Source organism: Lethenteron reissneri, chromosome 47 (assembly GCF_015708825.2).
Source record: "Lethenteron reissneri isolate LAM-NWPU_2019-01 chromosome 47, ASM1570882v1, whole genome shotgun sequence".
In the NCBI taxonomy this organism is placed as follows: Eukaryota; Metazoa; Chordata; class Hyperoartia; order Petromyzontiformes; family Petromyzontidae; genus Lethenteron; species Lethenteron reissneri.
Window position 1 is genome coordinate 7,532,299 of NC_083825.1, and position 14,411 is coordinate 7,546,709.

General features: G+C 41.4%; 1 protein-coding gene across 2 annotated transcripts in view; it reads left to right on the forward strand.

Annotated features, from left to right (window-relative positions):
* SEC24C (SEC24 homolog C, COPII coat complex component) overlaps window positions 1-14,411 on the forward strand; it is a 47,177-nt gene that overhangs the window by 9,797 nt on the left and 22,969 nt on the right. The window contains exons 3-9 of one of the 2 annotated variants that reach the window (XM_061571350.1): window positions 878-1,001; window positions 1,728-2,137; window positions 3,798-3,980; window positions 4,414-4,565; window positions 4,927-4,995; window positions 11,204-11,315; window positions 11,860-11,987. In XM_061571350.1, coding sequence (XP_061427334.1) covers window positions 878-1,001; window positions 1,728-2,137; window positions 3,798-3,980; window positions 4,414-4,565; window positions 4,927-4,995; window positions 11,204-11,315; window positions 11,860-11,987 — 1,178 coding nt within the window. The remainder of the gene's footprint in view (window positions 1-877; window positions 1,002-1,727; window positions 2,138-3,797; window positions 3,981-4,413; window positions 4,566-4,926; window positions 4,996-11,203; window positions 11,316-11,859; window positions 11,988-14,411) is intronic. The other variant, XM_061571351.1, reaches the window with a different exon arrangement.

Here is a 14,411-nt window from a genome sequence, read left to right on the forward strand (position 1 = left end):
CTCTCTTTAATCTCATGTGCCTTAAAAGTACTTGAGTATTTTCTGGATGTCATCTCGATTGTATGCCTTCAATAATTTGAGTTACACTTGTAGGCTTTTAGTTTATCAGTCATAATGCCTCCATTCAAAAATGAGCTCGAGGCAGCATTCGTCTCTTATATGGGCTGAGCCAGGGGTGGAAAATTCACATTCCTACGGCAAGGGTCTTTCTCTTCATAGCACAGCCACTGATTTGCCATAGAGGGGTATTAATTTTAGTGAACCTGAATGAATGATGTGCTGGGCTGACATCTGGCTTACCTTTGAGCTGTGTGGTGGCTTGGAGATGGCAGTACAGAACTGGATTCCAGAATCTGTCTTTATGATGTCAAGCGTGTTTTATCCTTTCTCTGGATGCATCTTTTTTTCCGCACATGAAGCCACACAAGTATGAATGGAATTGTCCAAGCATTGCAATGCAGGACTGATGAATAAAGTGTCTTGAGACTTAGTAAGTAAAGATTTTCTTGTTCAATCAAGACATAGTTATTTCGTATTATCATAAGGAAGCTTAAATTTCGATTTAAAACTTTCGTGACTGCAGGGATTCATCTTCTTGGTTCTTTCGGTAAAGTCACGTAGAAGGGAAATAATAAAAAAATTAAAATAAAACATAATAAAATAATATAATAGAATAATAAAAAATGTTTCCCTTCTACGTGACTTTACCGAAAGAACCAAGAAGATAAGGAAGCTTGCGCCCTTTTGATTGTGAGTTAAGCGCTTTCACCTCACAGCTCCGCCTAACCAGTTCTGACTTTGTTTTCGATTAGACATCTCGTATGTATGGTAAGCGGTGTGAGTCATGTTGCTCATCCCTTGTGTCGTTGTTGCACAGGAGCCATGAAGCCTGGCATGGGCCCTCCACTGCCCATGGACCCATCCGCACCCCCACCAGGACCCCAGGCTGGATATAACCAGTTCTCACAAGGGGACGTTCAGAACGGGCCCTCCGGGCAAAGGTGAGCTGCCACTCACGCCTGATAACAGTCTTGACACTCGATGAGGATTTCTTAGATGAAGAGCATTGGTATTTACTCGTGCCATCTTCATTTACACGTGTGCAAGGTAGTTTTTATATTTTGATTTGGCTTGCATTTTGGTATGGTCGTCATTTCTCTGTAGCCAATGAAATAAGCATTACTTGGAGGGAAATCAACAGTGCTTTGTTACGGAGAAGTTGGCTCCCATTTTGTAAATGTGCAATTTCTACTGCTGTCTCAAGGGAGGATAGTCTTTTGTGATATTGGTGGTTGTCAACAAAAACATGAAATCACAGTTTTTGGTTTTTATGTTGTTGAATACCCTAGCTTTATCCCAGATATGCAGTAATTATTGTTTGTTGCTCCAGCCATGACTATTTTCCACCTGTATACCGTTTCTGCAGAAGCTAAAAGTGGTCATCCGATTGAGAGACTGGGCCCCATCATGGAAAAGTGGATTTTCATCTCTGATTTAAAACCGCCAATAGAAATTATCATTGAAGCAGATGGCATTCTTGGCTAGATTCATGTCTTGTTGAATGTTTATTTTCCCACTTTTCACCAAAACTATACTTGAATGTTTCCATCACCACCAGTGGAGCAAACCGCCTCGACTCTTGCCTGTAAGTTGTGTCTGACCTGAGCTACAACGTTGTCTTTGCTAATGACAGTCATTGTTTTTCTTTTTTTATTTTGTACCCGCAGACCTCCCATATCGCAGGGGTTCATCCCTCCTGGGGGAGCATCGCCCCCACCCATGCAACCCTACCAGCAGCCGGCATATCAGAATGCAGGACCACCCCTAAGTAACCAGCAACCAGCCTATCAGAACGCGGGGCCACCCATGACACATCAGCAACAGCCGGCCTATCAAAACGCAGGGCCTCCTCCAACTGCCCATCAGCCAGCCTATCAAAACGCAGGCCCCCCTCCAAATGCCCATCAGCCGGCCTATCAGAATGCAGGACCCCCACTCTCGACCCATCAGCAACAGCAACCCTATCAGAATGCGGGTCCTCCGACAGGACCTCAGCAGCTGACCAATCAGATGGGGGCAATGACACTGGGTGGAGGAGCAACCCAGTTCCAAGGGCCCCCTGGCTCAACTCCATATGGTAAGTTTACCACTATGAGCCCAAATCCGTGTAGACGATGCAGTGACTGTCCTAAGTGTATTGACTAACATCACACATTTCTATTTAAAGCTTTCGTGACTACAGGGATTCATCTTCTTGGTTCTTTCGGTAAAGTCACGTAATTCAGACTGTCTACTCGACAGACCTGCTCTCCACCTGAGGACGGCTGCTTGCGTTGTGGCCGAAACGTCGTGAGAATTATTTTATTATGTTTTATTTTTATTATTTTATTATTTCCACTCTACGTGACTTTACCGAAAGAACCAAGAAGATCACACACATTGAGTGTAATTTGCTTTGCTCCTATCCGTGCTTGGCCCCGAATCGGATTCAGATGCCCTGGGAAGCCAGTGTAACATCGTGAAAGTAGAAAACCACCAGTACCGTGAGAGCCCTATGCTGACTTGGCTCGGCTCGGATGTGCTAGTGGAAATTTGGAATCGGATGTTTGTGCTTATAATTTTACCACTCACTGCTGTTAACTGTGTTAAGCTCAACTCTGTATAAGTTAACTTTTACAGTCCCTTTAGTGTCTTTCATTGATGAACAAAGGAACAATTTGCATGCTTGTTGCAACTACTTTAGTTGATCTTCCATCCCACAGGAAAAATTGGCTATGATGTGACAGTATTGATGGTAATTTTATTTTCTCGAAGAGAGAGGTAATTTTGCCATTTGACATAAATATATTAAAGTCTATGCTTACAAGCAGAAAAAAACGAAATATTGGCTCCCAATAATTGATTAATAGTCCATAATAGAGTTTTTTTGGGTTAGATCGCGTATAAATATATAAATGTGTCGTTAAACCCGCCACCACCAACTAGTAAGGGTTGTCACGTAAACAGAACATGCCAATTCGTTACTAGTACAGCACGCCGGTGTGTTGGAGAGCCAAGTCACAACATTTACAATTAGATTGTTAGATTTTGACGAATTGGCATGTTCTGTTTACGTGACAACCCTTACGAGTTGGCTGTGTCGGGTGGTGGTGGGTTTAACGACACATTTATATATTTACACGATCTAATCCAAAAAACCTCTTATGGATGATATTGGTCGCAAAAGCCTCCGTGTTAAATTGGTTTATAGGTTGGTTGGTTTCACTCAAATGGCTGTGTACGCATACATTTCTCAACCACTTTGTCTCGTGTTGTATACTTAAAAATGTACCATGCCAATAACCGTAAACCAAATAATCTGTCCACGGTGGGGTGTGACGCTCAAACTGACAATAATGATTGTCTGACATTCAGCCTTATATGGAGACCTAGACATAATAGGATTGCTATATTTAACAACAAGGGCAACTCTTTTATTTCTTGCTCTTAATGTTCTAACCAAGGCTCTCATTTGAACCCTGGTTATCATACATAGTGAGGAATTACAACACAACATGAAATTATATACTGTATACCGTTTTATCATCTACTGCATCCAAACTTATAGTTTGGAAACAAAATGAAGGACTTGAAAATATGTGCTGATCTTGAATGGGATGCAGTTTTTGCGATGGTGTATTTTTGTATTGGTTTAATCTATTTCCACTCCTATTTTAATTTAATTAACATGCTATCAAGATGCTAATTATAGTATTACCTTTCCTACATTTCATCTGCTGGTGTCTTGTTTTTGGCAGGAGCTCAGCCACCCCCCACCTCACTTGGAGGACAGCAGCAATATGGGGGCCCTCCTATGCCCATGGCTGGTGCCCATGGCATGCCTCCCATGCCCCCCACTGGGCCCACAGGAGCCATCCCTGGAATGCAGCCCCAGGGTGGGCCTGGACAAGGCCAGCACGGATACCCACCCCAGCAGAATGGTTCGTCATGGTCACAAAGCACCTCTTTGCTCAAAGCAACATTTGAGTGGCAGTGATTTACAATGGCAACCCTGAGTCATGGGTGGATATTGTAAATTAACTTGAAAGAAGTCATTCTTCCACTATGAAGTTGCGGCAATAGATTATTGATTTTGTCTGTGCAAAACTTTACGTGTTACTCAGTCATAAGCTCAATGATTTTCTCCAAGCACAGCGGTTTGCTCCCACATGTCAAACACATGGCATTGGTGAAATATCCCTATGTGTACACAACCTACATAGAAATTATATGAGTCGCAGCACTGCTTTGAAAATGTGATATTGAACATTGATGGGCCCCACTTGTTTTAAAGTTAAATGTAAAACTTTAGTTTCTGGGGAACATCACGGACTGTAACGTGTTGGGCATTCGTGGGCTATTTTTTTTTCTCAGGTGCATATGGCGGGCAGCCTCGGGCTCCTCAGCCTGGCTATCATGGCAGCTACCCCGCTCAGCAGCCAAACTTCGGTCCAGCGCCACAAGGATCGGGCCCCCAGCAGGCACCAGGACCACGCCGTCTTGACCCTGACTCCATCCCAAGCCCGGTAGGTGTGGAGCTTAACGCTGTCTTGCTGTTATATATATTTAGCTTTTTAATTCGTAAGAGTGCTTCCCGAAAATATATTTGAAACTAAATGACATTTTACATGGTGGTATTGTGCGATTGCATCAATTGACGGAAAGTAATCAACAGACCTCTTGCGGCCGTTTGATTTAAAGACCACCCCTCTCAGCGAGGAGTGTCGTTTTTATTCTGATTAACACGCGCAACTCTCTTCCATCCGATACATTGTTGCATTCTCTGTTTCTCCTGTGTCTGCTGTTTTGTGTTTCCTCCATGCTGCGTGGAAATGGATATATATTTTTTATTATTTATTTTGGTTTATTTTTTTGCGTCACGTTCAGCGACTTGCTGAACCGTTGGCCCAACAGAAAACGCGGCATAGGATAGACCCAGATGCTATCCCCAGTCCAGTAAGTTTCCTGCTTGCATGGTGTGACTTAACATTGACGTGACATAAGGCCATGGATTAAAAATAGTTCAAATTTGTTTTAACAAAATAAATGATAAGATTTCATTTCTCTTGCAATAAGGGGCTTTTCAATATAATCCAATTTTATGTCTGTGCAATAACACCGTCATTATCTTAGTCTGACATGGATTTTTTTAATTGCACAATTTAATTTGCAGGTGAGATAGTCCTTGAGGATAACTTAACTTAGGAATTGTATAAAATGAAATAATGATACAATGAAACTTGTCCTATGTGGTGGTAAAGGACCAATTCACCTTTGGACACTGTTATATTATAGGCCATTATGCAAGACGATAATGCAGTTCAGTTTTCGATCCAGGAATTGTGCATTTCATAATTTCTATCTGGGCATCCTTCAACCTGGGTTTCATGCTGCTCAGTGACTTAAAACTGGAATTGTAAAGCAAACCAATTTACGTGAATACGTGCATGTCGGTTTGCTTTGGATTATCGGCTTAGCAGCAGAATACAGTAATTAGCATCAAAATACAATGACTTCAAAATTTGGCAAGATGCAAACATGCACAGAGACTGATTGGTCTCTGGTTAATGTATCTCTTCAAATTGGAATTATATTCAAATTAACATATATAGAAACAAAGATATTGTATTTTTTCCAATTGGTATTAAACAATATTATGCTTTTCTGCTATTGTTGGATTCAATTCTCATATTCTTAGGTTTTTTCGGTAAAGTTACGTAGGTAAAAAATGTAAATTAATTAAAGTTAAATTTTATATTATTATTTCATGTTATTTTGTTTTTATTTTACTTTTATTAATTTACATTTTTTACCTACGTGACTTTACCGAAAAAACCTAAGAATATGAATCCTTGCAGTCACGAAAGCTTCAAATCTAGGATTCAATTATAATCCTTCACTCACTTGATGTGTTGTGATTAAAAAAGCAATAATTCTGATGCTGATAACGAATTGCTTCTGATCGTTATGAGTATTTTTACGTCATGGCCTTCGCGTATGTCTCGTCCACTGCCCTAACAGCTCTCACCGTCCTCTTGCTTGTGTGTGTTTGAAACACTGTTTGACCCTTCCTGGCATGCATACTTCTGGCAACTGGAATACGCAGGCAGACAGCGCTGTGTTTGAATACATGACAACTAGTGGAAATGGCCGAGTAGCTCAAGAGGGTTCATGATTCCATCGCCGGAGCCCCTTAAGCCAGCGCTGCTAAGAGAATCCTGGTTTTACATCCATGCAGCTGCCTCGGATTAAACTGGCCTGAAGTGTAATGAGTTGATGGTCTCAGCCCAAATCCAAATCACTCCATAGTAGAGTGTATAAAAGTTTGGCTTTTTGCTTAATTTGGCCCAATCTAGCTAAGAGATGTAACAACAAATCTTACATTTTAGGTGATTTATATGCAGTGAACCACACTTCAGAGCATGAAGGATCACCTTTTATTAAACGAAGACACAATCTGAAAAACAAATAGCTCTTATTTTTCAGATCTGTACACAATGCTGAATGACCCAAGCTGTCCATTGGAGCAGTCTTGAATTTATTTTTGGGTGAATGAGGCATACGTACAACTTTGTGGAAAGTCATCAATTGGTGTCCTATGGAGAGATCGTTCCCTGCCATGGGAATGTGGAATTTCCACTACTGACTCAGGGCCTGATGCTCCTTTAAGTATGGAGAAACTTTCATTTGTTTTTCATGATAGCATTTCGTATCATGAAAAAGACATTGTTATAGTCTAAATCGATTATTTAACGATCAATGCAAACTTCTAGGCACTCATTACATTCCTACTTATGTATCTATTCGTTTATGTGAGGAATCATATTATTGTTCATTCAAGCAAAAGAATCTTCACTTTTGGTCAGACCACTTTAGTATTGCTCATTTGAGTTCAAGTGTTTCTTTTATAAATGGGCTTCTACCCACCCTGTATAAGTGCATTTGCATCCAACGCATGTCCCATTTTGTTCTGTTCGAAATCTGCAGTTGGTGCACAACAATTCCAAAAATTCTGGTCGTGGCAGTAGCATGTTGCTGCTTCTTCCTGTTTTGTTATTGCTGATTGTTACTCCTACACTATCCAACCCGGATTGTGCATGGGGCACTTGAGGTCACCTGGCAGACAGGCAGGCACTTCATGTCTTGCTTGATTGACATGCATCACTTTTTTTGAATGTACAACCCAAATAACAAATATCTCTTTTAGATAACGATGTACTTAGGCCATCTGTCCCAGGCTGTCGAGCACAGGTTTTAAGCTTAATGTTATGATAGTGTTACTGTTGTATCTTAATATATCGCAGCTGTGGCATCACTTTGTGGCATTCCCAAAAGTGCTATGGTGGCACACTTGAGAATCATTTAAAAATCTGTTTATTCATAAACAGCCCTCGGGTAGTATGGGCCACTCAGCCTAGATGGATATCTACAGGATGAGAGTAGTTTTTTTTGGCATGTCTTCATGTCAGTAACACACATGGTTTGTGGCAGGGGGCCGTAAAATACCTTACTGGTACACACCTTTCATGGGTGACGGAGCTAGGAAATCTGTATTTGCAAAGACTAATTTTAAACAGAACACACTATAACGTGTCGCTATTTATCGTTAGTCATTTGAATCTACTGCTAACTAAACTCAACTTTTTCATTTTACCAGGTCAGGTCCATTGAGCTCTATAGCTCTTTTTTTAGACGTGACCTGGCCACAAATGATAGCCCAATGAAGTGGCTTATTTGGAAATTTATAGCAGCCAAAATACTCGAAAAACATGTTTCTAAATGTGGAGGGAAAAACTACAAGACCCGGAAAAAAATCCACACGGCCACAGGGAGAACATGCACACTCCCAAGTATACAGCAGCAGGCGTCAGGGTCTGGATCGAACCCACAACATCCTGTATATCAGGCGAGGTAGTTAACATCTCGCCTTCTGGAGGCTGGTTTTTAGGCATGTAACAATTCAGAAATTTGTAGATGCGAATGTGTTGTTATGCTCATAATACATGTGAAATCGTGCACGTAAGAATGAGATGATAAACACGGCACAAACAACACTCACAGTAGGGACAAGATAGAGCAAAAGAGACGGGGTGAGGCACTGCGACATGCGAGGTTATTAAATAGAAAAGTGTTCATCTCATGACATGATACCGATAGCACAATTGAATCACTATAGGGGGAAGTAAATTAAACAATCCAAGACATCTATTCATGAATAGAATCACGAGTGACTCCATATAGTGAACTTTCCTTAAATCCCAGATGCGAAGTCGTGAATAAATAAATCTCTTCCGATTTATCAAGCAACAGGTGCATAGGCAGATGTGCCGACACTTTTGACAACGTATTTCGTTGTATGTGACTTTAAAAAGATTATTCTTCTGCTCTGCTCCTGTGAAACTTGTGTTGATTGTTTTTCAAAACAACTCTTTCTCAACATCTTTAGCTCCAGGCTCCCAAAATACATTATGGATTTTATAACTGCCAACTTAATGCATGTTTTGCGCAATGCCATAGAAAATAATTATCGGACTTGGAAATCTGTTTTAGTTTCCAGACCTGGAGTTGGAGTGTCCCTTGTTTAATAATTGTTTCTCAGTGGGTTTTCCACTGCAGTATTCAGGCCACAGGGAGTCTAGTCCAGTGTTCTGCATTCACATGTAGTCGTGTAAAGCTAGACTGGATTGAGGTCATCAAGAACTGAGGTTAGAACATGCATTTAAAATTATATGGTATCCAGCAGCTTAAAATTGAAATCCACTACAGTTAAGCCAAGCTTGCAATCCTGGCTTTTCAAAAATTTGCCGATATGATATCAACATTCACATATGCCTATTTCATGATACGATACACTTCAAAAGAGTAAATCATAGTCACTTGCAAATTCCGTACTGGAATTACTTGAGTGGAGTTATGTTCTAAATTCTGAAAAGGATTGCGTATGTTTTGTTATTTAAATATCTATATAAATGTGAATTTACATATTCAATAACCAAATCACCCTCCATGTGTTCAGTTTAGTTAGCAGGGTTCAGCTGAGTTTGTGCTTGAATGAAAGATTGCACAACGTTATCTCTGCCAACATTTTGGTGGATGGTAAGAAATCTGTAAAATCCTGATTCATAGAATTACTCATTGCACTCTAGTGTCAAAACAAAGTTACGAATTGTAACAATTTCCTGAAAAGACATAAATTACTGACCCTACGTACTTGCACATACCATGGTCTTAAATGGCAGCTGTGTCTCAGTGAACCCTCATTAGGCTAAATATAGGATAACTCATTTAATTGAACCTCAGTTCAGTGGCTTCACGTATGCTGTAGAGGTTGTATCCTGTTTGAAAAATAATTCCCAGAAGAAATTGTGGATAATTATAATTTTGTGGGTACACAAACACACATGGACCAAAGGGTTTTAAGAGTGCAGTATTACATTTTCGAACGGGCTCACCTGTTACTTCAACCGATCAGGTGATTGCCCTTTTGCTCTTTTGACGATGGAAGCACTTATACTTTGTCATGATAGCCATTTAACAAATACATAACTATATTATACAATTGGCACATTAAGAAATTATTTCTGAATAAGCAGAAGTATACTGTACAATTCCAGACCTGTTTTTTTATTTAGGTATATAGGTTGCTTTGTCATGCTGGGTGGTGCTGTGGTTAACAAACTGCGCTATAAACCCAGCGACTTATATGCAATTCACAGCCCCAGCTCACATTAGTGGCGAGCATGATCTGAACAGATTCTGGACCCCTCCAACCCACAGATTCTCCATGACCAACATGGCATGGGGAGGCCTTTATCTTGGTGTGAATTGACAAAGGGTTGTAAATCATGATAGTTCTCAAATGTTTATGACCACCCATAATAATACAACAGGGAATGGTGGCATAGGGATATTGAGTTCTCAGTGATGCTATCCCAGCAACCTCGGCTCAATTCTTGACTATGATGTAGAGCTGTATGGTAGGTATCTTAAACTAATTTGGATGACCTGTGTGTCAAAGGCTTAAAATGGGTACCCATTGTAGTACCTTGTGAGCATACATAATGGGAAGACAAAGGCAGCAGGGCATACATGGCCCTAGCCATACCATATTCTCATGCTGTTATGTTCATATTCAGCCCTTTTGACAATCTAATCCTGGATGACATCCTCCCATGTGTTTACTCATAGCACTTGCCTCAATGGCAGATGTGGAACAATCCACCTCCCCACCCTCTCCCAGCAGTTCTATGAATTGTTATAATTCGATTCAAGAATCTTTTTTTATTCACATTGTGGTATATACAGCAGCCAGTGCCTACAGGGGTCACATGAACCAATTATGTACAATTTATTCGAGTACAAAAAACTATTTTTACTCGGACGATTGAATGCATTTTATCCTCAGCTTAAGACTCAATATTGATTATACACAGAAGTATATCTAATCCAAGCACATGGTCGTGGCCTTTGTGCGTCATACAATGGGATGTTCTTGCCTTTGCAGCCATGTGAATTTATTAATTTTTATCTGCTTGGTTTTTTAGGCATGCGTTTATAAAAAAAAATCATATCACGTTTTCATTTAAATGCAGTTGCTATTGAACTTTTAAATGTGAGTTCACGACATTTACCACACTTGTAGTCCACTCTCACACAATGACAAATCTCCTCTGCCTCATCCTTACAGAGAGTAGGGTCAAGTGTCATTAAGCCAGTATGACACGAGGAACTGGCACCATGTTCAGCTTGGTGATGATTTTAAAACCCTGGAATTTTCATCAAAGGGTCACTGGCAGCTCTTCTCCGGACATACCCCAGATGTTTTGGGTTAACCGACTGAGATGACTAGCAGATGCACCACCTGTTGGCTCCCCGCTTTTCCACCAACATATCTCACATGTTCATTAACAGCCAGGTGTCTGGGTAGCTTTAGCAATTGTACGTGCGATTGGCAGGGCAAAGCCTGCGTTGTTTTTTGTGGATCTTTTACATGCTCGCGAGTTGAGCTCGGAGAAGTGAGGGACAGGTTCATACACCACAGACATGTAGGAATGTATGTAGAACTTCTTTCGCATGCAAGGGGTAAGCACACAGCATGCATCACTTGCGCACATGCGGTATTGTGCTCACTTAGTGCTGTGCGTGCGTCCTCCTGCCACCACAGATCCAGGTGATCGAAGACGATCGGATGCAGCGCTCGAATGACCCCTACATCACGTCCGTGCGTGGTCAGGTGCCTCCACTCGTCACCACCGACTTCCTCGTCAAGGATCAGGGTACGGACTCACTGGCGGGCAGAAGGCCGTGGAGATGGACAGACATACAGAGAGGGAAAGGCTGGGAGATTTGTTGGACAGATTGATGGGCTAATCAATAGATGTATAGGCAGGCAAACAGGTGCATACACAGATGGCTGGACAGCCACTTGGGCAGATGAATATAAAGGTAGATGGATGGTTAAATAGAATGACAGACAAAAACCGATGGATAGACTGGTGGTTTACAGGACAAGGCCTACAGGCAGATGGAGACAAGTGGGCCAAAGGATGTTGGATGGACAAACAGAAGGATGGGAAAACACAGGTAGGTTGACAGATGAATGGACAGATTCACAGACGGATAGGTTGATGTATTGACATACTGATGGAAGCACAGATGGACAGACAGAAAGATGGATGTGGTAGGTGGAAGAATGGATAGGCAGATGGACGGATGGAAATGTTTTCCAGGACAGGTCGGTGGGTACGTAAACCAAGTTAATAAACTTTGAAAGTAGATGTCTGCATTTTTACATGCATGTACCCTCGTATGCATCCCCAGGTAATGCGAGCCCACGGTTTATCCGCTGCACATCGTACAATCTGCCGTGCACCTCTGAGATGGCCAAGCAGTCCCAAGTACCCCTCGCCGCCATCATTAAGCCGCTCGCCACACTTCCGGTTGAAGAGGTGAGGTCCACACGGTGACACACACCCACATGTATCATCGTTCTCTTGCCTCTGCTCGCTGGGTGCACCAGCACACACATCGGGATAATTTTGTGCTGTGACACCCCCGAATCTGCTGGACTGCAAGGTGGCCATGATATGGCAGTACAGCAACCGTGGGTTGGCTTTGGCATTTTCAGTGATGTTTCTGCGTATGCTAGGGTTTTTCTTTGAATGCTTGGTGAGGTACTCTTTGGTTCTTTCGGTAAAGTCACGTAGGTATAAAATGAAATAAATTAAATCACGACATTTCGGGCGCAACACAAGCGTCCGTCATCAGATGGCCTCTTGTAGGCAGCAGCCTTTTCGCCCACTTCAGCAATTGTTTCTTGCTGTGGTTGTCCCACCTGATGACGGACACTTGTGTTGCGCTCGGAACGTCGTGATTTAATTTATTTTATTTCATACCTACGTGACTTTACCGAAAGAACCAAAGAGTATGGATCCCTGCAGTCACGAAAACTTCAAATCTACTTGGTGAGGCTTTTGTGGCTGAACAAATCATATTCTTGTCTCAGTTCATGGTCCTATGCCAGTGATGGGAATCCAAGTTCCTATAATGGAGGGCCAATATATCCAAAAACAACCACTGTTCACTTCCCACAAAGTGGCAAAGTTTAGCTACCATGAAAGCGCTAACATACCAAGTTATATTTTTAATTCACATTTTCGCCTATAGGTTTTTCATATGTATTGTGTTTAATGTGAAGATGTCCTACCAGAACAGCTCCACAGGGAAAATGCACAAGTTTGTAATTCCGTTTCAGTGTGAGAATCTGCAATCGAATTATATTTTATGCATGCAGTAAAGTTAGAGGATACGCATTATAGTTTGCAGTAAAAGTATGACAGCTGTCGGTGAATAAATAACACCAACAATGTGCATTGTTGCCATCCTAAAAATACCATCTCGCAGTCTGTGTTTAAGCCCTGCCCATCTACAATTCCAGGCGATCGACCATTGGTTGTAAATTTGACAATCTAATTTTGAGCCGTATGTTATTTGTGTTAAAAGTTGAGTCTCTCTCTCTCTCTGCTTTGAGTACTTGTTTTTTTGGTTTTAGGAAACAAGTTTAATCTAGTTTATTAACCGATGAGTGGTGCTATCTAAGTTCAACTTTGTATCTTGTTTATTAATATAATAATAGTAAAACCATTTATAAAGCAAAAGAGAGATTTGCATGATAGACTTCATGTTAAGGTAAAGGTTATGGCGGAGTTTCATTATGGGAAACACCCACAACGCATGGCCGGTCTCACCAGAGGACAGATGCAAATCAGCGTGATGCAGACACTCACTTAAAAAGTTTAACATGCAGCCTTTTTAAATTTAGCAACAGCAATGAAACCATCCAGGATTACCACCAGACCAACCTAACACTATATACCTAGAATACCCAGCATTACCACTAGACCATCCAACACTAACAATACACCATCAAGCACTACCACTACACCACACAGAACTAACATGAAAAGACATCACTGCCGCTAGACAATCCAGTACTCCCACTAGAACATACAGCACGACCGCTACACCATCCAGCACTAAAGTTAGACCACGCAGTACTATCACTATATTATCCAAGACTATCACTACACCCCTAGCACTATCACTCGGTGAGAAGTTCTTATCTGTGCACTGGTGACGTCTACGTAAATGGATGCAGACTACATAATAGTGAGCAGCGTCGTATAATGCTTCAGAATGTATTCACGATGACACCGACTTTTGCTGTAGGTAGCCTAACAACGAAGAGTGGCGCTTGACATTTGGACCCTGCTGTGCCTTCAAATGCCACGTGGCACTTTTAAAACTCGTAATGATTTCTGCGGTTCCCTGTGGCTCCCGAATTGAGAGTTCCTGCTGCACACCACAAATCAATACAGCGCGATCATGTAGCACTCACTTTTAACCATTGGCACTTTGATTACAGCCGGACAGATGCTTCTTACCGAGACCTTGACGATGTTGAGACTGCATGAAAGTAGCACAGGGGAGAAGACTGCCTGCTCGTGTCTTGTGTACCGCTTTTGGGACTTTATTTATAGGTGGGAATTACACACATGAGAATACAAACAGTACAACAATGTCCTGTTTAGCCTTATTCATGGAAGTGAGCACTGTTAGTGAGCACCTATAAAAAATAATATTGTCATATTTATCCAGGAATGTCTCACTGAGTCTAAATATTTTTCAGGAAGATCCGATATTAATATGGTCTACAAATTTGAATTATACGGAGTGTTTTGTATTTTGAGAGTAATTTTAGAATCTGGATAAAATCCACTTATGTGATGGGAAATCATTTTTATGATTTGCATTAATGGATCAAAGATTCGCTTGATGTACTGCCATCTCCTGGCCACATCACAGCCCAGCAA